Here is a 27091-nt window from a genome sequence, read left to right as displayed (position 1 = left end):
AGGTCCAACTACAAAAAATAAAAAATATCTCAAAAACTTGCTGGGCAAATATTAAGGGACACAAAGTCTTCTCTGATTAAAATTATTGACCAGTGTTTTATATATATATATATATATATATATATATATATACAGTATACTGTATATGTATATATATATATATATATATATACAGTATACTGTATATGTGTGTATATACATATATATATATATATATGTATATACGGCGGCCCGGTAGTCCAGTGGTTAGCACGTCGACTTCACAGTGCAGAGGTACCGGGTTCGATTCCAGCTCCGGCCTCCCTGTGTGGAGTTTGCATGTTCTCCCCGGGCCTGCGTGGGTTTTCTCCGAGTACTCCGGTTTCCTCCCACATTCCAAAAACATGCATGGCAGGCTGATTGAACGCTCTAAATTGTCCCTAGGTGTGAATGTGAGTGTGGATGGTTGTTCGTCTCTGTGTGCCCTGCGATTGGCTGGCAACCGATTCAGGGTGTCCCCCGCCTACTGCCCGAAGACAGCTGGGATAGGCTCCAGCACCCCCCGCGACCCTAGTGAGGATTAAGCGGTTTGGAAAATGGATGGATGGATATATATATATATATATATATATAAATCTTTTTTGGTCCCTTAGTGCTTACAACAATAAATATATGAATTAATGACAGAACATTTGACTGTTTTGTAATACTTTGTCCTTCAATATTTGTTTGATTTTACATCATAGAAGATAATCAGCAACAATTTGCCGATTTTTTTCCCCCAATTTTTTTTACAGGGGGCAGTGTTTGAAAGTCATTATCTTATGTTGTAATGTGTTTATGTGTTTTTAAAAAATGCTGACTTGTTCGAGTTATAAAATCACATGCCAATCTCAGACAGGTTTATCATACATTTTCCCACTCTCAGTCCAGCGTTGAGTTGCGGCCCACCATTCGCACTCATGACCCCTCATCCACAAAGCTGAGCTGGGTGGCGTGCTCTGCCTGCAATGCCTCTCCCTGCAGGCTCAGTAGGACTTCTTGCGTCTGGGCTGCCTCGGAGACCTGCTGGACATCGAGCTCAGGAGGTGAGCGTGTGGAGAATGATGGCTGCGGATGAGAGTGGCAGAAAGGGTCGAGCTGATATTGGGATGAGCTGCAACACGCTGGCTCTAAACTCGTTCCTATTAAGTCCAGCAGAAGAGGTGTGCAGGAGGATGAGAGGGAGGGGATGGAGGAGGACCAGGAGGGAAGCTGCATTAACTTTTGCTCATGTGGAGAACTGTGTAGCGATGGAGGAACTGAACAAGGAGACCCAGCTGCGGGATTACAAGAAGCGACGATTCGTGAATTGGAACAATGAAGTGGGTCAAACTCTGCTGCACGTGCGCTCCTGCAACTGTCCGATTGCTCCACGTCGAGGAGGGGAGATGATGGCTCGGGTATCAGGACGCATTGAAGGTGTTGGTCATCTGCATGCTGGGTAAAAAGCGGCGGCGCCGGGGAGCAAGTGTGTGAGGAGACGCTGGGAGGCGGGGTTACCGTGCTGGGGAGCAGCAGGGTGGAGGGCTTGTGAAAAAGCGGTTTGAGAAGTCGGGTCATTTCCTGAAGCTCTTGACACACAGTGGTTACCTGGCGAGAAAGAACCTTCATCTGGTGCAGATGTCCAGAAATAAAACAGAGTTCAAATTAGGCCAGATGTCACACACTCAATGACATTTGCAGTGATTTACTTGGGAAAAATCTACTTAAAAAACAAACAAACAAACAAATTTGAGTGTGAACTCAAAATGTCAAGGCAAAAAACTTAAGTTGGGAAAGTCAGCAAAATATTTAAGCGTTGCTCATGTGAGAACTGGCTTTAGTACATTTCACAACAAAGAAATGAGTTTACGGAACTGTAGTCCTTTGTAAAACTTAAAGGTATAAGTTAAATCTGTCGCGCGAGGAGTGGAATTTGGACCCAGAAGCAGAGAGAAGATGAAAGTGGTGAAGTCAGTGTCTTTATATGCAAAGATTTTGAGTAAAAAACAGAGAGCTGGACATAGAAGACTGAAGGTCTAACTGAGTAACTCAAGCTTAAGTATAAAAAAACAAGCCCAGCTCTGTGTGACCAAAGGACCAAAGCAACAGACAACATATTGCCTTCAAGCTAACACATTAATTGCTTTGTTGTGCTAACTAACATTGTTGCTGTCAATACTTTATATTTTAAAGTTTCCATTTTCTAATTCTAATGAAGAGAACGTAACATTTAATGAAACTATAGCTAATTGCTCGTAAATGTTACTTGAGTCATTCTTTTTTTAATGAATGAATGTAAAATTTACTTAACTCTGCGCATAAATTTTACGCAAAGTTTTTTTTTCATGCAAAATATCACTCTAAATGTCTTGCAGGGTAAAAACCGAGTTCAAAAGCAGCAGTCTCACCTCATGTTTTAGCTTAGCAATAGCCTGCACCGTGTCGCCGTCGTCGCGTTGCTCTGTGGATAGCAAGTGCATACAAAAACACATCACAGACAATGCCAGACGCTTTCAACAGTGAGTGTACAATAAGAGTTTTTAGAGTTGCTTCTTTTTTTTTACCTATTACTGAATCATGGCTGGGTCGAAAATGCTGCAGATTAGCTGCAGTAAAATCAAATGTTGTGTCCGGACTGCTTTGATTTTCTGATTCAATGCCATCTACAAAGCTGAATGGAAGCAAATGTGAAAAAAATAAATTAGCGATCCAAGAAGCATAAACAGCGATGATAAAATATAGCAATACATCTCAAAAAGTGCATCATTTGTTGTCCAACCCTTTGGGTGAAGGATTAAGGCTTTGGGGAAAAAATAAATGTAGAAAGTTCCACAAACTTTATGTCATGACATCATCTTGACTGATGGATCTATGTAATCATCTTAAATCTCCAGATGTTTCCAGTTCAGGTTCTGTGAGGGGCCAAATTACCACTGGGAGAATTTAATCCTCTTGGCAAGGTATGTTAATGTTTTTGTGCACACTCCGGATATACTGTAATTCACATGGTCTAGGTTTTGTTACAACTTGAAGTAGTAGTATCTTATATTGTTGACTGTCGAGGCTTGCTGGTTTGGTTTGTTAGCTTTCCCGCTAATTTGCCAGCCAGTTAGCTAGGAAATTAGTCCATTTAATTTCAGACAATTCAACCTCAACTCAACTCAACTCAACTGTATTTATAGAGCACTTTCAAACAGCCATCGCTGCATACAAAGTGCTGTACATGGAGCAACTATCATATAGACAACAATAAAGCAATAAATCAGGAACAAAGATGGTAGAAAACACCAAACAGTAAAACTAAGATCAAGTCTGAGTCATGTTGAGTCAAATGCCAAAGAAAACAAGTGAGTTTTGAGCGGGTTTTAAAGATGGGCAGCGAGGGGGCTTGCCGAATGTTTAGTGGCAGGTCATTTCAGAGAGAGGGATCAGCAACAGAAAAGGCTCGATCCCCTCTGAGCCTCCGTTTAGTTCTTGGTACTTCTAATAATGTCTGGTGTGGGGGACAAACAGTAGTTTCCTCGTATAAAGTTAGCACAGTTTACATGTACATGCAACTGATGGCGGCTCACACTGTGCTATGTACTATGACACAAAGCTATTTATTAACTCATCTATTGCTTTGACCAATCAGTTGCAATCATAATTTGTATCGTCATCCAATAGGCAAACAGTTTCCAAGGGCAGTATTTACACGAAAGAACTTAATTAGATCAGAATACATTCATATTTTTTGAGTATCATTTCTGTATCTTGAGACTGGGATGAGTGTCCACTTTTATGGAGATCAAAATATGGTCACTAATTAAGCTCAACAGACTTTTATTTAGTCTATGTGGTTGCTTTAAATATACAAGGTGTGATTCTCGTTGATGTTTAATTCGACAGTAAAACTTAATTGACAACTAACCTCTGAAGCCTGTTTTTGGAAGAAAGGCTCACTGCCAAACCGCTACTTGTGAAAAATTAGCTTGTGTATATCCCATTTTTACCCGCAAATAAAAGTAACACATTGAATGACGGTTAATATCTTAGGGCAAGCCAAGATGTAAATTGACCTTTGCTTTGATTCAAGCTGGAAGGAAACAAGAGTGGAATCCCACTGAGACGAAATGAAGACATGCTCAGCAACCTGCCTGGATATCAATGATTGGTTTCATACCGAGGGCTAAGCTCCGGCTGCAGGCAGCTGAAGCTCACCACAGGAATCTGCAGGCTGGAGGGCCGAGCAAGATTGCTCGCTGGTCGAAATGGTCTTGGCGGGAGTAGGGGTGAGCGCAGAGGGGAGCGCAGGGGCGAGCGCAGTCCTCGGCCCAGTCGGCCCAGTGGAGGCAACTTTGGGAGTGGGGAGCGCTCCTCCTCGGAATTTGGCCCTTCCTCGTCCTCCTTGATGGAGGGAAGCTTCTTCATTAGTTCTCCGTTGCTCTCGCAGTTGGCCTGAAGTTGGAAAGATGAGGTGGCAGAAAATGTTGAATCAGGCTGGTTGTTCTGTCTGTGCTACCACAACATTATGGAGTCTCTTTTGGTTGGCAATGCATTGGCACCAAAGCGCAAATGCTGGCAGATCGGTGGCCGGTGCCAGGTAGACAGCTGTGGCCATATTTCACACACGGATGATCGTGGGTGCAAGGTGGTCTCTAATTGCCCACATCACATGCGCAGCCGGCCACATCATCCGCCAGGGGAGATCTTGCAGTTTACCTGTCAATGTCATGCACAGACCTCAGTGAGTATATTTCTGTTCCTGCAATGGTGTATTGCGCTTTAACCGCTCTGATTCGAATGCAAATGAGGGATGCTTAAACAATTGCCAGGGATTCGACTAAATTCTATCCCACAATGGTGGCCAAAGATGCAAATGCCCCATTACACCCAATTGTACCAGTGCAAAGTCTAGCAAAATACCAAAAGAAAGAACATTCCGCCCGCTTTGTGCAATACTTGGTCTAACAATGTAATTCCATCATAAATAAGTGAACAGTGGTCATCAAACCCTCCGAATGATTGTGTTACATTTTCAAAATCATCCCAAAACTATGGGGAGGTAGGCAAATGGTCAAAGTGGAGTACCGGTAGGTCTCTTAATACCCACTTGACAACTCAGATGTGTGTTTGCCATGTTAAGACTCTAGTGCGCTCTTAGCATGCCATGTTTAATCAGAATCAGAATCGGAATCATATTAATTGGCCAGGTATGTAGAACACACAAGGAATTTGTCTCCGGTATAACACGCTGCATTAGTATCATCATAAACAAGGACATGACAAATACGTATGCATTCCCTTTCATAAAGGGAATGAAAGGACAGACTTTTATTGACCATGATCGAAGTCGGATGTCACCACTCCCACAACGACAGAGCCCCCCCCCCCCCCCCCCCCTGCAGATCCACCGGCCTGTGCTCATCTGCTATCAGCATCGGATCTCACTCACTTCTGCAAAGAAATTTGCCATGCGCCATGCAGAATTTGCACCATAGATCATATAGAATTGAGAAGAGCGAGAGAGAGCCCTATAACTGAGAAAGTTAAGGAGCTGCTGAGCTTTTCAGCTTAGGAGCAGTTCCCATTCAAAGAGCTGCACTGGAGCTGAAATTCATTCACTTTAACAGCATGTCTGTTAAGGAACCATTCATTCCTCTTGGCTTCTACCAAGGGAGGAATGTGTTGTCTCCATCCTTCACTGTCCTTTCCTCTTCATCTCTGTTCCCCAGCATTTGTATCTTCTCCATCCAGTCCACGTGCAAGCATGACTGGTATTTTTAGATCACAGAGGTTTAATTTTAGCTGAGGTTTTGCTCTGAGTGAAGGGGGAGGAATTTCATTCTGGTTGTGTGTGTGTGTGTGTGTGTGTGTGTGCCGCACGTGCCACTGCAAGTGTGTCGGGCAAATGTGTCTCCCTGCAAGCGTGTGTTAAAATGTCGGAATGCACAATGTGCATCATAGCACACAAGCACGAATGTGCGTATATTTATGTGTCGTGTATGCGCAAAAGCAAGGGGACAACTTGAATCGAAATTCTTCATGTCCCTTCCCCCTGCAGCATCCTTTCATCCTTACATTACAGCAGCTCATCTGCATATAGTGTAGTTGTTCTATTATTATCCAGCCAGGGGTGACCCCTTCCCTCCCCAGGGTGACCCTCTGCCTCCCCCACCTCTCTAGCAGCACTATATTTAGCCCCACGCTGGATGGGGAAAAACACAACCGCCAGTCTAAAGATGTCTACCCGTGTGCAAATGCTCACTAACTTGAGATGAGATTCCGTGTTTTGGTAGCAAGACAAGGAAAAGCAAAGTGTGCATGCAACAGCTGAGAGCCATCTGGAAGTGTCTGGCATTGGGACCAACTGTGTTTAGCTTGCGTTTTTAACCGTTGCAACTCTGCAACTCAAGCAGAGGAATTGATCCTTTTACTTCCAGTCCAGACGATCTCTTTTTAACGTTTAATGCCATCGAAAGCAACGTGTTCTGTGGAAGAGAGTGTGGCAAAGACTACACTACCCATAAAAACCCCCAGATGGAATCATCTCATGAGGATTCTTTTAGAAAATGTTATTATTTCATTGCAGCAGCAGAATTAGGAAAACTGACAACATGACAATTAACTGGCAATCTGCTTGAGTCATTTAAGAGTTCTTTGCACATCAAGAAGGCAATTAATAGGATTTGAATTTATTTGAATGAAATAATCAGGCAACTGCACCTCATTCTGCTTCTTTTAACCAGAGGGTCTCTAATTATTTGGGTACACCGTCACGGTAGAAGGGGAAACATTTTTCTAAGAACTCCCTCATATTATCATCCCAATGCCAATTAAACATAATAACCATGCACACTCCAATGCCATACTTTATAAAGCATGAATATTCATGACCTGATTAATAGAAAGGACTCAACCAAATAAAATGGATTTGAATTTAATATCTATCTATTGTTGCTCTGAGGAGCTAGTTTATAAAAGCAGTCGGTGTTACCAACTCATGGTCACTATCGTTAAAAATTTTGATGAACCCTCCAGAAACTACAGTATTTTGTTTTGGCTCGCATGTTGAATTTCTGCTAAGAAACAGAAAACATAAGTGGGTTCATTTTCACGTTGTTGTTCTGATGACAAGAAGAAGACACGTCTCCTGCATAGACACACATATATAAAAAATAAAAATCCTCGTCTCACCCCTCAGGTGGTGTTCGTCCCTCATTCAGCTCGGGTCCTCTACCAGAGGCCAGGAAGCTTGAGGGTTCTGCGCAGTATCCTTGCTGTTCCCAGCACTGCACATTTCTGGACTGAGATGTCCGATGTTGTTCCTGGGATCTGTTGCAACCACTCATCTAGTTTGGGGGTCACTGCCCCGAGTGCTCCGACCACCACAGGCACGACTGTCACCTTTACCTTCCAGGCTCTCTCCAGCTCTTCTCTGAGCTCTTGGTATTTCTCGAGTTTCTCGTGTTCCTTCTTTCTGATGTTTCCATCACTTGGGACCGCTACATCCACTACAACGGTTTTCCTCTGCCCTTTATCTATGATCACGATATCTGGTTGGTTCGCCATTACCATCTTGTCAGTCTGGATCTGGAAGTCCCACAGGATCTTCGCTCTGTCATTCTCCACCACCTCTTTGCACAACCTACACCTTGGGTCTTGTCTGGTGTGGTATATCTGCGCCTCAATGGCTCTGGTGCTCAGGGCCTGCTCCTGAGCAGCCAGGATGAGTGCCTCTGTGCTATCCTTCAGGCCAGCCCTCTCTAGCCACTGATAGGACTTCTTGAGATCAGCCACTTCAGTTATGGTCCTGTGGTACATCCCGTGTAGTGGCTTGTCCTCCCATGATGGCCACTTACCCAAGTGTCCATTAAATGTGGCATATACCAAGGTGATGCACTCTCCCCACTGATGTTCTGCATAGGACTGAACCCCCTAAGCCAAGTAATCACCAAGACAGGCTATGGATTCCGCATCAGAAATGGAGCTATGGTCAGTCACCTCCTTTACATGGATGACATAAAGCTGTATGCTAAGAGCGAAAGGGACATGGACTTCCTGATCCACACAACCAGGATCTACAGCAGCGACATCGGGATGTCATTCGGGCTTGAGAAATGTAGTCGGATGGTGACTAAGAGAGGAAAGGTAGTCCGCACTGAAGGGGTCTCACTCCCTGAAGGAACAATAGCAGACATTGAGGACAGCTACAAGTACCTCGGTATACCACAAGCCAATGGCAACCTCGAACTGGCAACAAGGAAACCGGCTACGGCCAAATACCTCCAGCGAGTGAGGCAAGTCCTAAGAAGCCAGCTCAATGGCAAGAATAAGACCCGGGCAATAAACAGCTATGCCCTGCCAGTGATCAGATACCCTGCAGGAATAATAAGGTGGCCAAAGGAAGAGATTCAGACCACGGACGTTAAGACCCGAAAGCTCCTAACCATGCATGGAGGGTTCCATCCCAAATCCAGCACCCTGAGACTGTACGCAAGCCGAAAGGAAGGAGGCCGGGGACTAGTGAGTGTGAGAGCCACTGTCCAGGATGAAACATCCAAGCTCCATGAATACATCAAGGAGAAGGCTCCAACGGATGACGTACTCAGAGAATGTCTCAGACAATGGGGAACAGAAGATGAGGCGCTGGAAGAGGGACCATCATGGGAGGACAAGCCCCTACCACCGGACCATAACTGAAGTGGCCGATCTCAAGAAATCCCATCAGTGGCTAGAGAGGGCTGGCCTGAAGGACAGCACAGAGGCACTCATCCTGGCTGCTCAGGAGCAGGCCCTGAGCACCAGAGCCATTGAGGCCCAGATATACCACACCAGACAAGACCCAAGGTGTAGATTGTGCAAAGAGGCACCTGAGACGATCCAACACATAACTGCAGGGTGTAAGATGCTGGCAGGGAAAGCCTACATGGAACGCCATAACCAGGTGGCTGGCATAGTCTACCGAAACATCTGTGCGGAGTATGGACTGGAAACCCCAAGGTCAAAATGGGAAACACCTCCGAAGGTGGTGGAGAATGACAGTGCGAAGATCCTGTGGGACTTCCAGATCCAGACTGACAAGATGGTAATGGCGAACCAACCAGATATCGTGATCATAGATAAAGGGCAGAGGAAAACCGTTGTAGTGGATGTAGCGGTCCCAAGTGATGGAAACATCAGAAAGAAGGAACACGAGAAACTCGAGAAATACCAAGGGCTCAGAGAAGAGCTGGAGAGAGCCTGGAAGGTAAAGGGGACAGTCGTGCCTGTGGTGGTCGGAGCACTCGGGGCAGTGACCCCCAAACTAGATGAGTGGTTGCAACAGATCCCGGGAACAACATCGGACATCTCAGTCCAGAAATGTGCAGTGCTGGGAACAGCAAGGATACTGCGCAGAATCCTCAAGCTTCCTGGCCTTCCTGGTAGAGGACCCGAGCTGAATGAGGGACGGACACCACCCGAGGGGGGGGTGAGACGAGGAATTTTTAAAATTATACATATATATATATATATATATATATATATATATATATATATATATTGCAAACGTGGGGATTTATTGATCAGTTGGAATTTTGGAGAGCCTGGACGTTTGCAGTCTGTGTGACGTTTATACTAGTTAGCAAGGTGTCATAGGACAAAAATGAAGGCCTCCAGTTTGGAAGAGCTTGACACCGTCCTGTTTTTCCGTACTTCAATACTGTTGACGTAGTCTGACCGAGAAGCACGTTGCCAGATGAAAATACAGTTGGCAGTTTACCCTTACTATGGTTCAAAACTGAGGATACAGACGAAGATGGTAGAATATAGCTCACAATCAGATCCGACCTTTTAATTGGCCCAAAGCTAAGGTGTTGTATGTTTTCCATGAATTGAATCGAATTAGACATAAGATGAAATGCTTTGGCATCTCCGCATAAGTCATGGTCAACAAGGACTGCAGGACCAAGAATGATGTTCTTGTCTTTGTCATACACAGAATGGCCCCTGAATTTTTGCATCCCAGAACAGATGCACAACATGCTAAAGGCATATGCCATCTGGTTGGAGAACATCTTGTGACACCTCAGGCAATCTGGTGTCTGGAGCTTGCATATGCCCCCCCACCCCCACATATCATGGTCCATTAAATTTATGGATTTGTCAGCATCATCATCGTACCTCCGCGCTGTGTCCTTCCCTGAGGTTGTACGTTAGATCGTGTTGGATCTCTGTCAGAAACTTCTGGGCGTAGTCGGGGTACAGGCAGAGAACCTCCCGAAGCCCTTTGAGGCTGATATACTGCAAGTCGCAGTAAGTCAGAGCCTTCACACAGGCGTTGGTCTTAATCACTTCTTCCTGAGTCAGACAGTCAGAGCCAATCAGGTCACCTCTTCCTGGAATGGGAAAAGGAATACTTGGTTCAAAGTCGAGCTGTTGCTGACTGATTTTATGCGGGTACAAACGAGGAGTGAGGAGCTGCAGAAATGTTATTCTCCACTGTGGGATGAAGTCGACATTTTATAGGGGATGATATGCTTAGTGTTGCACCAGTTCTTGTATTTTTTTTTCTGCCTCCCTCTGCATCACACCCCTTTTGTTGAGCTGTAAATCCAAAGCAGCACTGCCAAAGCCATGTGTATGCAGTTGTGTTTCTGGGAGAACAACACACCTACTGTGAATTCACACTCGGGAGACACCAATGGCAGAATGTGTGTGTGTGTGTGCGTGTGTGTGTGTGTGTGTGTGTGCGTGTGTGTGTGTGTGTGTGTGTGTGCGTGCGTGCGTGTGTGCATCATGTTGTGCATGTAAAATATGCATACACCCAGGCCAAAATGCTAATGAGGGCAGCACCCACTTCATTATTTAGACCCGTCAGATCATGAATACAAGCAGCTCTTTTGCCTCATACGTACAGCTAAGCAGATCTCACGGTTGTTTGTGTCCATCTGTCTATGTTTTTTTTTTTTTTTTTGTGGTCTGTCTCAATGTCATTCTCGTTTGTCCTGTAGTACTGTCTGATGTTCTGAACATCACTGTAGTGGTTGTGTGATTATCACGTGAAGCGGAGCAAAAGTTCTTTGTTACCCAAAATGGCAAGCACGGTGTTGTCCTTCAGCACTTCCATGGAGCCAGAGCATACAAAGTAGATGGCCTGCAGGGCGTCACCCTGCCGGATCAGGAATTCCCCGGGAGCGCAGAAGGATGTCTTAATGATGAGTGAGAGTGAGCGCAGGCATCCTCTGCTGGCTGACTTAAAGAGTGGCAGCTGCAGAAGCTCTTTGTTCAGGTGCATGGCAATGTCGGCCCTCAGCTCATCTGGGAAGTCCTTCAGCAGCTGTAGAGTGGATACAAATTAAAGAAAGGTGGATGAGGAAAAAGCCTGAATTAAACGTGTTGCCTTGAAACAACAACAATAATCATTTTTTAAAATAATAATGAATATTGGAATATATTTAGTAATATTTATGGGCTCAGCAACAGGTGGATTTTTTTTTCCCTGAAAGGTCATGGCTATTAATACAGCACACCCATACTGCACAAGCTTTTGTGGGTAAAACTTAAAAACAAAAATGAAAATATCTCAGGAATCACTTCTACTTTTTCCTCATTGTATCCTGGCTGCTAGTTGTTCTCCCCCACGGATTAGGCATTGGTATGTGGTTTAGGCACTGTTTGGACACCTTTTGATGAAGGTCTGTGGCCTGTTGGTAATGGTGTCAGCCACTTTTGATGTCTCAAACCGCCTTACATTGGTATCAAATATCTTGATCTTGTTATAGAGGAACATAGTCTTGGAATTCCAGATGGGTCACATTCAGTGAGAGTCGGCTCTGGCCTTGTTTATTCAACCCATGCTGTGCTAATTTGCTCTGCCATCCTTGCTGACTGTGCTTCCCCGATACATCAAGTGGTCAGCTTGTTTGATATGCCCTCCCCTGGGGGTCATCAGAGATTCGGGCTCATCATTAAATATGTACCTTGGCTTGTAAAACACTACTCTACAATACAGAGATGAAAGCTAAAGTGCAGAATACGAAGCGTCTTTGGAACCTTCTTGACTCTTACTGTGAGACGCATGATTTAAATGTGTTTAATAGTTCTACCTCGCTGACGTCGATACCATTGTTGACAGACCAAGTTGTTTGGAAACACTCCATCATACGCTGTTCAAGGGCTTTGGGCAGCCGGTGCACTCTGATGAAGTCCTTCAGATCCTTGGTGCGGGTGTGGTAAAGGGAACGGCGTGAATACATCCTCTGGATGATGGCGGTCACGTTTCCAAATACCACGGCGTGCATTAATGCTACGGAGGAAACAAAAGTGAATGAAACAACATTTGGTATCTGTCGCGCATGATGCTTTGCACACCTCCAATCAGCATGGTGCAGATAGAGAAGATCTTCTCCGAGTCCGTGTTGGCCGACACGTTGCCGAAGCCAACGCTGGTTAGACTGCTCAGAGCAAAGTACAGTGACGTCACGTAAGAGCTCCGCACGGATGGACCACCGCTCAGCGCCATGCCTGTACCGCCAGGCATCCTCGGTCGGGGCCTGCTGCTGTTCCACTGGGCTCCACCAAACAGACTCGCCCCGTTCAGTGGCTCCAGGCCAGAGCTGTTCCATTGGCTGGAGTTAATCAGTTCTGGTGTGACGGTGGCCTGAGGTGAATCCGAAACCCCCAGTAGGGAGGTCAGTGGAGCCAAGAAGTATGGTGTGCCCAAACGTTTGGCAAGCTCGTGAAGCCAGCCTGTTGTGGGGGTAAGAGGGAAAAGTTCAATAGCAATTTCCCTGCTAAGTCAATGTTTGACACCAGACGATGGATCCTCTGTCAGCACACTGCTATGGTCCTGTTGGGACCGCTAATTTATTGTTTTGACTGTGTTCAGTTTTCTGGGGGCTTACTCTCCTGATTCATTTTTTTTATTGTGTCTGATGCGGCATGCTGTCCCATACGGTGACGTTTTGTCAATCATCAAGGTCCCGTTCTTTCCCTTGCTTCTTCGCCCATTGTCTCTTGGTGTGTAATTATTCTGTACGGATTTAGTCACTGAATGCGTTGAAGCGTTCCTCATCCCACTCTTGGCTTCTTCACCTCCATGCCCAAATTGTGACTGCTCACTCTTCAGTAGTCATACCAATGCAATCACCTTCATTAGCAGTCATTACAAGGCTGGAAGAGTCATTTCTATGAATTTGGGGTCTTGTAAGCGTAGTGGATGGCAGCTAGTACTCCCCAATTCCTTAAATGCCTTAAATGGATTTGTGGTTGCTTGGTCAAACCAAGCACTAGTTCACATAGGATAACCACGGTTACTTTTATACCATGAACCAAATTGACAGTGGTTTAGTTTGTGAGTATAACGGAGGTCAGCTAATGCTACATGCTAATACGCTAAGAAATTGTAAGCCAAGGAGGCTCAAAGCCATGGCTCCCAAATCACCAGCTAGTGCAGCTTTCAAAGTGTTCCACAGAGCTAGCTAGCATCTGTTATGTAAGCAGCACACACTACAAAAACAACAAACAAAAAAACCCCCACAATTGAACCGCTCCTTGTCTGTATTTTCTGCCTTGTGCTGAACCACCTAAAGAACGTCACCGGACCCCTGCTGGACCCTCTCCAGTTTGCCTACCGGGCAAACAGGTCTGTGGAAGACGCGGTCAACATAGGTCTGCACTACATCCTCGAGCACCTCGACAGCACAGGGACCTATGCAAGGATTCTGTTTGTGGATTTCAGCTCTGCGTTCAACACCATCATCCCGGAACTCCTCACCCCCAAACTTCTCCACCTCGGTGTGTCCCCTACGATCTGCCAGTGGATCCTCAGCTTCCTGACGGGACGGACACAACAGGTGAGACTGGGAGCAACAACATCATCAATACGCACCACCAGCACTGGAGCCCCACAGGGATGTGTCCTCTCTCCACTGCTCTTCTCTCTCTACACAAACGATTGCACCTCAACAGATCCAGCTGTCAAACTCATAAAGTTCGCTGACGACACTACGGTCATCGGTCTCATCAAAGACGGCGACGAGTCTGCGTACCGCCAACAAGTGGAGCAGCTGGAGCTCTGGTGCAGCCGACACAACCTCGGGCTGAACACGCTCAAGACTGTAGAGATGATCGTGGACTTCAGGAAACATTCTTCTCCACAGTTGCCCCTCACACTATCCAACTGCCCCGTGTCAACCGTCGAGACCTTCAAGTTCCTGGGAATCACAGTCTCCCAGGACATGAAGTGGGAAGTCAACACCATCTCCATCCTGAAAAGGGCGCGGCAGAGGATGTACTTCCTGAGGCTGCTGAGGAAGCATGGCCTGCCACAGGAGGTGCTACGACAGTTCTACACGGCAGTCATCGAATCAATCCTGTGTTCTTCCATCACGGTTTGGTTTGGGGCCGCCACAAAAAAGGACAAAATCCGACTTCAACGGACAGTTAGGACGGCGGAAAAAATCGTTGGCACCGCCCTACCCACTCTTGAGGACTTGCACACTGCAAGAATCAAGACAAGGGCACGGAAAATCCTCCTGGATCCCCCGCACCCTGCCCACCACCTTTTCCAGCTACTCCCCTCAGGCAGACGCTACAGATCCATGCGCACCAAATCCAGTAGACACTTAAACAGCTTCTTCCCTCTAGCCATTAACTCCTTAAACAGTCACTGACGTAGTCACTCTTCTTGTACTACAAATACTGCTACTGGTTACTCTAAAATGGTTCAATGATTTGTTGTTTACGATGATACTAATGCAGCGTGTTATACCGGAGACAAATTCCTTGTGTGTTCTACATACTTGGCCAATAAAGATGATTCTGATTCTGATTCTGATTCTGATTCTATGAATCATGTAACCCTAGAATAACAGTTGGCGCAACAATCACCTACCAGCATTGTTGCTATTTGTGGTTAACACAGTAGGAGGTGCGACAGATTGCCATAATAATAATATTATTAATAATAATATATGTTTTCTCACAAATGCATGCTCTCAAATTATTTCTTTGGCCTATCTTTGGAGGACTGTGGTTACTTAGGATGTTAGCACTGTATTTTTTTGGCCATTTTTAGGTATGCTGCCAATAAGCATAAAGTCCCCCAAATGAGGAAACATAATCACTTTGCTTATCTCCTGATTGTTCATTTGTTGTGCGGGTGACCTTCTGCTCTACGATTGCTTGTAAAAAGTCAGTGTTGATTAGAAAGTGGGTCATTACCGTCTATGGAATTGAATACTAATAGAAATTTTGGCACGCTTTAAACTGCGCATAACAGTTGTACTCAGAGAGAAATCCTGCTACTGTGAAAGTCACACACCTATGTCCCAAGAGGCAGGGCTATTACTTTCAATCTCGCTGCGGCCGATGAAGTACCAGACACATGCCATCCAGTGGGCCAACAGGGCAAAGGTGGACATGAGCAAGGTGAGGACAACAGCGCTGTACTGGGAGTAGCGGTCCAGTTTCTGCAGGAGTCTCAAAAGGCGCAAGAGACGTACCGTCTTCAACAGGTGCACCCCGAAGTTCTGCGTGATGCACAGAAACATAAATGGAAGAAATGGGAAAAAAAAATCCAACTTCACTTAAAGGAACGGTGCGTATAATTTATTGCCATCTAATGGTGAACTAATAGAATGCAACTACCTAAGTTCGAAGCGAAATAATTTTGAAGCATGCGCACCACGATGTCACAGAGAGATCACTTTTCGCAAGCCTACCACCAATTATTTCAACATAGTGTAAGATAAATGTCATCCCAAACGACTTCTTGTATTCCCTCAAGTGACAGATTAATTGAATGGCGGTTGTTACACATGCTGTAGTCATGATGTTTAGGAACTACGTGTGCTAAATGTGTCTCCTTCAGGTATCCGTAGAAGAAAAATGGTGGCGAAGCATGCCAGCTTCTTGTAGGGGAGGCGTGCCCTATGAAATATAAATAGGGATGAAAAAATTACATTGATGTGATAGAATATATATTTTTGCATATTATGGAACTTAATACAGTAGTGGGATTTTGAAGTAATAAACATTTAAAAATCAACACAACTTTCCACACTGTATCTTGAATGGAAATTATTTATATATGACAAATCATCAGTTCATCTATCTGTGCTAGTACATCTTCATCTTCGACTAGATGGCAGAAGTTAAAATTAACACGTGTATCCACCTTTCTCATAAAAAGACTAGCTTTGTGTTCAACTAAAGAGGTCCAAATTTCACACTCCCTAAATCCAACCAACCATCCATTTTCTAATCCGCTTATCCTCACGAGGGTCGCGGGCATGCTGGAGCATATCCCAGCTGACCCTGAACTGGTTGCTCGCCAATCGCAGGGCACTCCCTAAGTCAATTTATGCGTAAATTAAGAAAAAAAACATTTATTTCAGTGGATATCATAATCTATTTGTGACATTTGAGTTCGGAGAAGTGTGATTGATCTAATGTAAACTATGTGCATTGGCTTGGTAATAACTGGGAAACACTGTGTTGGGCTCACCACGCTGATATTGAAAGCATAGAGCAGGTCGAATGGCAAAGCAGCGATCAGATCCACGAAAAGCCAGGATGTGACATAATGGATGCAAATGGAGCGGGCGTCATACACGACCTGACCGGACGTGCTCACGTAGGTGGTTCGGAAATTCAGCACAATATCTAAAACGCACATTAATACACATCAAGACAAAGTGCTACTTTTGTATTTGTTGACACAAAAGTGACGCAATGTTAGCAGCATCCTCACCAATCATAAAGAGAATTTCCACCAAGATGTCACTGACACTTGGTGGGTTTCGTGCTGTCGACGCACCGTCCTCTCGTACCTCGACTGCTGTGAAGCAGACATTGTACGGAACCGTGACGGCGACATAGAAGGTCGCCAGTAAAATCAGCCAATCCCAGCCGGCTTTAAATGCGCCATAATGGAGGAGGATGAAGCGGGACTTCTGGATGTCTGCCACTTTGTACTCTGGCACCGGGTTGGCATTGGCTCCCAGAACACTCTTGTTATGAAACAAGGAGGTAAAAAAATGCATGCTGGTAAGTGGAGGAGCAACGTATGAAGACACAGCAGTTATTTTGCCACATTTGTCACTATATTGCAATATCATTGTTTCAAAAGTTAGAGAGGAATGATCTCTGCAGCTTTTTCAAGCTTGGTATGAACCTTTCAACTCACCATATGCTATGATGTAATGCATTATAGAAATCAAGGTTAAAAATAACACGGAGGTGGCTTCTTTAGTCTATATCATAGCATACTGGTGGCTTGCCAAGTTTGCGCACGCTATGCAAAATAAATTCCTCTTCCAAAAACAAACCAAAAGGGCACAGGTTTGTAACTGTAACCATTCAAGTTGACTTTTGTGTATAACAAGTAAAAGTCAAGTTGAGCTTTATTCATTTTTAGGAGCATGAGCAAATCCCAAAAGTATCCATTTCTCACATTGTTGATATTCAGCTTGCTCTTGGTCTTGTCTTGTTTCTGAAGGTGTCCGGAAAGCTGGTAGAGGATGGCCCGACTTCGGCGACGCTCCATGCTAAAGCCTGCCGGGCAGCTGATCTGGTGGACCTTCAGGCCTGTCCCCTCATCTGAAATGTGGAAAGCACTCATGGATTCTGGTGAATATCATATTCACCACAGAGTCACATATTAACAATATGTGACTCTGTGGAGTATCTGTTGGACCTTTGCAGCTGTTTGATTGTTAAAGGGGGGATCTTGAGCTCACTAGTGTCAGACTCATTGTCCTGGTCCAGGTCTTTGTTCTCTGTGATGTCCTTCTGTGAGACGAGGAACAGAACCACCTCACTCTTCTCATTCTTAATGGGCACAATGTCCAGGAGACACCAGAACTTGGAACCTAAAATAAGAAAATAAGTTGGAGAAATACAGTGGATTTTAAAAGTCTACACACCCCTGTTCATATGACACGTGTGTGTGTGTGTGCGCACGTGTGTGTATATATAGATAGATAGCTATATCTATATCTATATATATTTAAATATCTATCTATCTATATATATATATATATATATATATCAACTGTATATCTAGATGTATTCAAATATAGATAGATATCGATATATCTATATCTATATATATCTATAAATATATATCTATATATATTTAAATATACAGTATATAGATATATCTATCTATCTATATATACACACGTGCGCGCGCGCACACACACACACATTCATTTGCCTATCAGTGAGTTACATGAGCCCAAGTATACAGTTCAGTTGTTCTAGTGGGCTTTTCCAGACATTTTTAATCGCGTAAACTGGATGTTTTTTGCTGACACCGACTGCTGTTTGTAACTGTTCATCATTTATAATTATGGTGTTTCATTTTGTGATGAATAGTGTTGTGTTTACACCAAATATAGAATTTTGAATTCAAAAGTTTAGTCTGGATTTCATCCAACTATAACAAATTTTCCCAATGTGTTTGGGAGATTTTGTTGCTGGTTTATCTCCGTCTCAGTATTTCAAATGACAAAAACCTGGCAATTGTATAAGGGTGTGTATACTTTTTAGATCCAGTGTACATCAACAGGGGGATACCACAACTTGATTCTACGCCAGCTCTTACCACTCTTCTTGTATAGGATGATTTCTGTCTTGAACTCCCGTCGCTCATCCAGAGCCCTCTGCATCTGTAAGGTGAGGTGGTCGTTGGTCTCGCCGCCGTACAGGAAGTGACATGCGCAACTCTTCTGCATGAGCTCGCCGCGAGCAAAGCCGGTCAGTTCACAGAAGCCATCGGAGCAGTAGACGATAGGGTAGAGCGTTTGGACCTGGGCATTCCCCAGCACAAAGTTGCTGTCTGCGGAGAGCAAATCAGAACCATTAGAAAAACAAAGATGGGATTACATAATGAGCTTCAGTGATTGCATTTGTAAATGCCTATTCTGGAAGAACAATAATCGTCGGTCTCCAGGATTGGATCCTGGAGTTGGTTTTGTGTAGTCAGCATACAGTCAAACACATTGACAGTACAGAAATCCTGTAAAATAATTGCCTCTGTGCAGTTAGTGTCATTTAAAGAAAATTTGATTCATATTTTCTGCACAGCCTTCCCTGTTTGGCAGCGTGTTTATCTCAGCTCTTGGTTCAAACTTTGCCATGATTCTTCTTCCTTTGAAGAGTTCTCTTTGGGGACAATTTAACGTGCCTGCTGGTTTTCAATGAACTTCCCTTGTCTCCCTTCACTTCTTTGCTGCTCTATTGTTCTCTTCAAACATTCTCTGCTCATCCATTATTGCGGCGCTGATGGCAATTATCCAAACTAATAATGAGGGGAAAACGTACACGTGAACATGCTGGAATGGCAGCACGTTATGGGGACAGCTGTGCATAATTCATTTTGGAGCAGAGTGAGTGAGTACGCCGTCCTGCGGGATCATTAACGTCTATTCATGAGTGAATGTGGAGTGAGCAGAATGTTCACTTGAAGGATGTGAACTGCACTGGAGATACTAAATGAGAGGATAGAAAGTGGAAAAACTCATTTATGCATCAGTAAAGAAGCAATAAAGCTCATGTAAATGTGCTGGCCAGATTTCATTCAGACAAGAAAAACAAAGTAGATCTTGGCGACTGTCCCCGGAGATATAGTATTTAGAATTAAATGTACCAAATTTGCTCATTCTGGCACCACAATCTCACTTTTTACACACCCACACGATTACTCGTGAACTGTGATCTCGGGTAGCCTAAACATTAACGATCACGCCACCATGTTAAATCAATTGCAGGGTGTTCCAAAAGTACGGTAACTTGTGTTTTTATTTATTTATTTATTTTATTGATCATTGAACATTGATTTGAAACAAAGTGGATGAAATTTAATTTGGAAAGGTCATCCATAAAGTAGTGAATGAACACAAGCGATCCAGCCACCATTTTACATGCGTGAAGAAGGCATCAGAAACACATGCCCTTCAGTGACTCATTTGGAGATCCTGAAGCCTTGTTCAATAGACACTGTGTAGGAAATGATGTATATATAATGAGATTTCTTAAATGAGATGTGATTAGAACTGAAAGACGTCAGCTGACACACAAGCACAGATGATATCGGAAAGACGACAGATGAGAGTGCAAGACTATTAGCCATCTTGGGGACCCGTTTCCACAACTACAGCTGCAAGTGCATTTTCACTTATCTTCATATCTCAACTGACAAGAATCTGTCACACAGGCACTTTTACTCATTCACTTACTGTGCTTTCATTTTTTTCCTGTTGTGTGTGTTGCAGCTAAAGCACAACTATTGTGCATTAAGACTCAGTATGAGATCTTGTATATTTCTACAAAAGGTCGCCAGTGAGTGTTTATCATCCATCCATTCAATTTATATAATGGTCATCCTCGCTAGATAGAGATGGATGGATGGATGGATGGATGGATAGAGAGCACTGTAAAACAACCACAGCTACATACAAAGTGCTCTACATTAAGTACAGATCAGTCATATAAAACCAAAGGCAATTAAAACAACAAGTTTAGCATCATCCAGATTTCCACCACACAGGACAAAATTGGCCTTAAAGATGAAAGTGGCCTTTTTGCACAGCAGTGAAAGGAAACGCCATGCTTTCTTAAGGTGGAGCCCATGGGCAGCAAATACATTGAAAAGAGCAAGGCCCCCAAAATTGAACCCTGTAGAACACCATACGACATTGAGACTGAGAACAACCGAGGCTAACACAAAAAGTCCACCCATCCATCCATTATCTGATCTGTTTATGAGGGTTGCGGGCATGCTGGAGCTTATCCCAGTTATCTTTAGACAGAATGCGAGGTTACACCCGGACCTGGTTGCCAGGCAATCAGGGCAATACACCGCCATGAACCTGCCATGCATGTTTTTGGAATGTGAGAAAACTCACACCGGCATGGGGAGAACATGCAAACTCCACACAGGAAGGCCAGAGCCCGGAACCCTGGACCTATGTACTGTGAGGCAGATGTGCTAACCAGTTGTTCACTGTGCCACCCACACAAACATTCTGCCTGCTAAATTGTATCTAAACCACCTTAGAGTGCTAGCATTAATGCCTACCTGGTGCTGAAAATGAGCCAACAGATTACTGTGGTCTACCATATCAAACGCTGGAGTCAGGTCCAACAAAAAACACACACATAGTCCCTAGTCAAGTATCATGAGCCAAGAGGGTGTCATTGAATGTGCTATGCAGAATCTTTAAACCTGTCTGCAAACCCTCCATGACATTCTATTCATCCAAATTTCAGCAGAGTGTGCATCTCTTTTGCTGTTTTTTTTTTTTTTTTTTTTTTTTAATAGAAGGCACTTTGGAAGAGGGTCAAGCATAACTTGATTAAGACGAGGTTCTTGAGCAGGTCTTGCACCACAGGAGGTTTAAATTAACTCTCAATCCAAACCGATAAACTGTGAAGCAGTTCTGCTACACACTTGTACCACTGTGCTGCCAGTCGTAACTTAACTTGTCCAAGTCCACTTTTTGCTCCTCTAAATGAAAAACAAATGGCACTCTTGGCTGTAAACGTACGCTTGTCACATGCTTCCTAGGTCAGCATATCTCATTAAAATTCCCCGACTTTTGCTTTTAACTTGGAACCTGCCAAGGTTTGGAGCTGCCGAGCAATCAAGAACGAAAAGGTCACCTTGAAGGTCATGCCCGACGACGTTTTCTTACTCTAAATTGCTCCTGTTGTCATCATTCAGGAAATTTTGAACTCATCACATTGCGTCAGGTCTTGCTTTTGTGACAGTGCCTCTCACTTTTAGCAAAGGTCATTCCCAGGGCCTTCAAAGGGTCTCCTGAATCCAGGCATGTCCAGCTCCGGGCCTGGAGGGCCACTGCCCTGCCTGTTTTCCAGCTCTCCCGGCTGCAACACACCTGATTCAGACGATCAGCTCATCAGCCAGCTCTGAAGCACCATTAGAATGTTCCTGATTATTTGAATCAGGTGTGTTGCTCTTGGGAGAGCTGGAAAACAGGCAGGACGGCGGCCCTTGAGGACCGACTTTGGACACCCCTGCCTTAATCTGTTCGCTGATGTAGCATATTACCAGGAAGTGATGGCGCTGCTTCTCTGAGCTGATATTTGGAAGTACGTCACCAGATCTTTTCCGTCTTCATCATGTGAACCAACTATCATAAAATTTGACAATGCATGAAATCTGCGCTGTGTGTCATCAGTGGATCTCTTAAAGGAGCATGTGAAATGGAATACGGCTTTTACTAGTCAAAGTAGTTGTCACACTGCTGCTTTCTTATTTCTGTTCAATGTTTTGTAACATCAGTAAAGAACCCTTTCATTTACAGTTTATCCGTCTTCCACGTTTTTCCTGTGAGTTTGCACCTTTAGGGTGGTGTTATGTAACAGTGTGAACAACAAAAACTTCACTTTTCTTGTTGATTGTTAGTGATCTGTGCACAGAAATTGCGAGTTTTACACTACATTTGAATAAAAGGATTCGTCTTATCGAGGATGTGCAATGTCAATGTCGTGTACTTTCATGACAAGACAGATCAAGGTTCTTTGCATTTATATAAGGCTGATTATGTGCAAACCTAAATGTCAGATGGGCCCCGCTCAGTTGGAGTGCATTCACTAAAAAAAATTTGGAGCTTAATCTGCTTAGAAAATGTAAGGCAATTAATTGCATCAAATTATCATGTAGTCACAAAAAAAACTTCTTTGTTCTGACCAAATTGTGTAAAACACTAATTTGCAAGTAAATTCTACTTGAGTCTATTATTTTACTGGTCAATCTTTACATCTTTGAATTGACATACTGTACATCTTACAGTTTTTAATACACTTATTTTTTAAAAAGGGGCTCCACAATTCTTTTTAAGTTGGATCTACTTTTAATTTACATTTGGCAAAATGGGATCTTATATAGGGCAGCCCGGTGACCCAGTGGTTAGCGCGTCAACCTCACAGTACAGAGGTACTGGGTTCGATTCCAGCTCTGGCCTTCCTGTGTGGAGTTTGGATGTTCTCCCTGTGCTTGCGTGGGTTTTCTCCGGGTACTCCGGTTTCCTCCCACATTCCAAAAACATGCGTGGCAGGCTGATTGAACACTCGAAATTGTGCCTAGGTGTGAGTATACCCTCAACTGGTTGGCACCCAATTGCAGGGCACAAATAGACAAACAACCATTCGCACTCACAATCACACCTAAGGACAATTAGAGTGTTTCATTAATCTGCCATGCATGTCTTTGGAATGTGGGAGGAAACCAGAGTACCCGGAGAAAACCCACGCAGGCACAGAGAGAACATGCAAACACCACACAGAAAGGCCCAAGCCGGAATCGAACCCTGCACCTCTGCACTGCGAGGCGGACACGCTGACTTGCAGTTTTCTGGATAGAACTCCCCTGGATTAATTGTTAGACCTCAAGTAGTCACTAACCTTGCACACTGAAAAAAAATCAAAAGTATAAAATGGTCCATATAAAGACGTTGCAAGACAGAAAAACAGACACATCCCATCATGCAACAGCCGCGAGGATCGTGGCCCCTCCCAGTTCATGGCTGAGTGAATACTACAAATCTCTTATTTGTAGTGTGGCTGTACCTCTCCCTGAAATTACTTATATACTGCTTGTTAAAAAGTCTATTCCCGATTTGTAGTATTTTGAACAAAGGAAAAATAATTTTAAATTACATTTTTCTGTTGAACACTCCAAAATAATGTTTTCATTGTTGACATTATAACTTAACCCGACGGAACCATGACAAATACTGAAGATGACTTTTTTTCAGGGTTGTCATTTGTCAAATGTATTCTACTTCTGGACGGAATTTACATGTGGTCGTGTGAGTGAAACCATGAAAAAGCTCAAGTGGGCAAACCCCACAAAAATAGATGAAACTCTTCCTTTCTGATCGACCCAAGTTGTTGCATGTACATTTGGCACAGTCCCAGCATGCATATGGTTAATACCTTGTAGTAATGAACCTTCAATCACCCGATTGCAACTCAACTGCAGTCGACAGCATTACAGCATTGTAATGTTTTCATTTTTGTTTGAGTGTGCATGTGTTTGCGGTTACAGGGTGCCATTTGGGTTTTACTCTATCACTGCCCAAGTGCTGCTTATTAATTCATGAATGTTTCTCTGCGTGTGTGCGCGTTTCCGTTTCATTTGTGTGTGGGATCATTCATCAATTCATGCATCAACCAAATTAGCAACACATTCGCAGCCAATGGTCTTTGGCCGATGTAATCAATGTGATGAGGATGAATAGTGTGAAACGCGGCGCGATAAAGAGTCATTCACAGATAAGACTTGGAACTCACGGGTCCCGTCGAACCGAGTGGCGATGGTGTCCAAGAAAGTGTTCTGCGGCGCGATCAGACCCCGCATCACGGGCATACGCGACCGGGTCGAACCGCGTCTCTCCCGGCGTTCCGAGCCATGACTCTCGCCGGAGGTGCTCACGAAGCCCGGGAGGAACCTGGACGTGGTTCCCGGCGCTCCTCCTCCTAAACCCTGGAGGAGGGCGCCGAGTCGCGACACCCGGGACTCCACGGTCTAAATTTGACCAGCGACCACCGAGGAGGTGATCCCGGCTGGAAAAGGGAGCAGAAAGGCGCCCGTGCGGGATGAAGAGGAGGGAGGGTGGAGAGTCCACTGTGAGGATGGTCACATTTACGCACGGGTGTGCTGCTGCAATCCCTCTCCTCCTCCTCTGATGCCCTCCTCTCCTTTCCTCCTTCTCCCCTTCTCTCATCACGTCATCGAATCAAGGGTTATTTCCCTCCTAAGTCACCCTTTCACTCTCATTGAATTGCTGCCATTCGCATCCTTTCACGCTTTGATTGATGGCCGCTCAAACGGAAAAGGGCACAATGGCTTTGAATTAGCCGATCAGTTCAGTCAACGTTTCCTGCAGTGCAACTGGATGTTTGCAACTACAATGGCACGGTGGAGAAGATGTGCTGCTTAGAGGACCTCACCGCACGCACTGTAACAGTTATCTCTAGTCTGAATCCAAAATGGGGAAGTTGCAGGTATGCTTGCGTGTGCACTGCACGGGTTTGAGCGGGGGTCTCTTCACTCACTCCAGCGCGAATATCTCTGCTTCTGATTACCACACGAGGCGCACTCTTCTCTAGCACCCCGGCCTGGTGAAGCCTCATGGGAGAAATGCAGTTGATGGAGTGGAGAAAAGAAAGGGTCCATTGCATGTGCTAAGGAGAGGAGTTTGACATTTTTTTACCTTTGAGAACAAACCAGTGGTAGTATTTTATCAACGACCGATAAGCAAACACATTTGATTTACATGACTGAAATCTCATGGCACACCACGAAACAATAAAATATATGCTCGAGTAATAATGATCTAATCTCAATGTATAATAATTTAAGAGCATTTAATCATTTTGCCCATCACGATACTTCACTAGCATAGGTGAACGTAGATAGATTATTTGTCTTAATATTTTGCGGGCTGGATAATTCTCCATCGCACACCTGATGATTTATCACACAGTTATTGGAGGACACAGTACCTAAACACTATTATAAGAATTGTAAGGGTTTTTTTTGGTGGGGAAAAAACACAATATGAGTTCTTGCACTTAATGTTTATTGTTCAACAGTTTTGAGCTGTCATTAAATAAGATAAGATAAGATATCCTTTATTTGTCCCGCAATGGGGAAATTACAATCAGAATTCAGAAAGGAAAAACGCTGGGTAGGGAGAGGGGAAAAAAACCACGCTCGAACTATCCTCTTCCGAGGATAATTTAAGTCCAGGATAAAAAAGTGGGTGGCGGCTGTTCTTATTTACCGGTATTTCCAGGTGTGGACAGCTAATTGGTAGGGTGCGATAAAATGGCTGCTGCTGGAGTTAATCTTTCTCTTCTTTTGGCCCGACACCCAAGTGAACCGTGTGTCCTGTTTGAGGTAGCTGTAGGGGTGGCTAGCCATTTAGTTTTCACTGTTGTTCTCGTGTTTATTTATGGAGTCAGAGGAGGCCTCTGTTAGATTATCATGATTGATTTGCGACGTTTAGTTTGAGAAATTTGACTGTTATTTTGGTTGTTTTGATTGCAACCGACATTTCAGCGTTCCGTACATTTTCTTTTGTATGGACTCGAGTTGTAGCCTTTGTTATCGTTGGGAGTGGGGGAAGGGGAAGGCCCTTCTCCTAGTCTGCTTGTCGCCCTAACACATCCTCCAAAATCAAGACTTTTTTCAAATGTTAAGTACTTTTTTTTCTAGATTGTGGGTTTATTTTTTTAAACTACCGTAACGCCTTCAATCGGGATTTACTTGTTTGCAAATAGAGAAACATCAATACTAGATAAAAATGCAAAGTTACAGCATTCAGTTGTACCACATAGATAATCTGGAGCAATCCAGCATCAGTATTTATTGAACAACATGACAAAAACCTACATTACATCATACTCTCAGAAATGCTGACTACCAAATCTACTCCTGTGAAGAGAGTGCTGCAGACATGTTAGTCCAACATGGCAGAAAGCAGTTTTGCTCTGACTAACCAGTCAGTATATGGGAACATTTTGACATAATTGAAAAATATAGCCGCTGTTGTGAAAGCGCCATATAAATCAGCATGTATTGTATTGTATAAAAAGAATTTGAAATCTGATGGTTGTGTCATGAAATCATGACAGGTTGTAAGAAATGTTCCTAATAGATTGACAGCAACTTCTGATTCTGAAGCACATACAATCTGACTGGACAAAAAAACAAAACTAAACAAAACATCTAGCATCCATAGACACAAACTTGGAACAGGACAGCCAAGAGAAAATTGAGAAACGAAATGAAGATAATACACTTTTGCGATTTAAATGATCCAATTTAATGGAAGAAATATTACAAGTAGAATTGGAAAGTGCATTCATCATAAAGAGTATCAAGGACAAAACAATGGTACTGCTTGCGGCACTGTTTGGACCCCTTTGCTCGCTGTGGCGGGGACTGTTCCTTTAAAGTACAGTACTGTACAGTACTTTAAAATGCTTGTTGCATTTTAAATTTTTAACCGCTTGATGTCAGTGTAGGACAATTGTCAAAAACGGCTCGAACACCATCCAGTGTATGACGTTAGCAAACAACCGA

General features: G+C 44.0%; 1 protein-coding gene across 1 annotated transcript; it reads right to left on the bottom strand.

The window, feature by feature from the left end:
• Positions 1-230: 230 nt before the first annotated feature.
• Positions 231-24567, bottom strand: LOC147210885 (voltage-gated delayed rectifier potassium channel KCNH8-like). Its single transcript, XM_086117888.1, has 15 exons — positions 24292-24567; positions 18578-18811; positions 17709-17840; positions 17423-17568; positions 16721-16979; positions 16475-16632; positions 15290-15497; positions 12337-12714; positions 12072-12271; positions 11053-11302; positions 10147-10361; positions 4166-4440; positions 2568-2674; positions 2412-2464; positions 231-1632 (listed from the first exon to the last, which is right to left on the bottom strand). The coding sequence occupies exons 1-15, from the start codon at positions 24365-24367 to the stop codon at positions 940-942; spliced, it is 3384 nt and encodes a 1127-aa protein (XP_085974014.1). The 5' UTR covers positions 24368-24567; the 3' UTR covers positions 231-939.
• Positions 24568-27091: the final 2524 nt, after the last annotated feature.

This window comes from Hippocampus guttulatus, chromosome 1, assembly GCF_054856545.1.
Source record: "Hippocampus guttulatus isolate MCC_2025c chromosome 1, RoL_Hgut_1.0, whole genome shotgun sequence".
In the NCBI taxonomy this organism is placed as follows: domain Eukaryota; kingdom Metazoa; phylum Chordata; class Actinopteri; order Syngnathiformes; family Syngnathidae; genus Hippocampus; species Hippocampus guttulatus.
The sequence above is the reverse complement of the archived record's forward strand: the minus strand, read 5'-3'. Positions and strand labels throughout refer to the sequence as shown.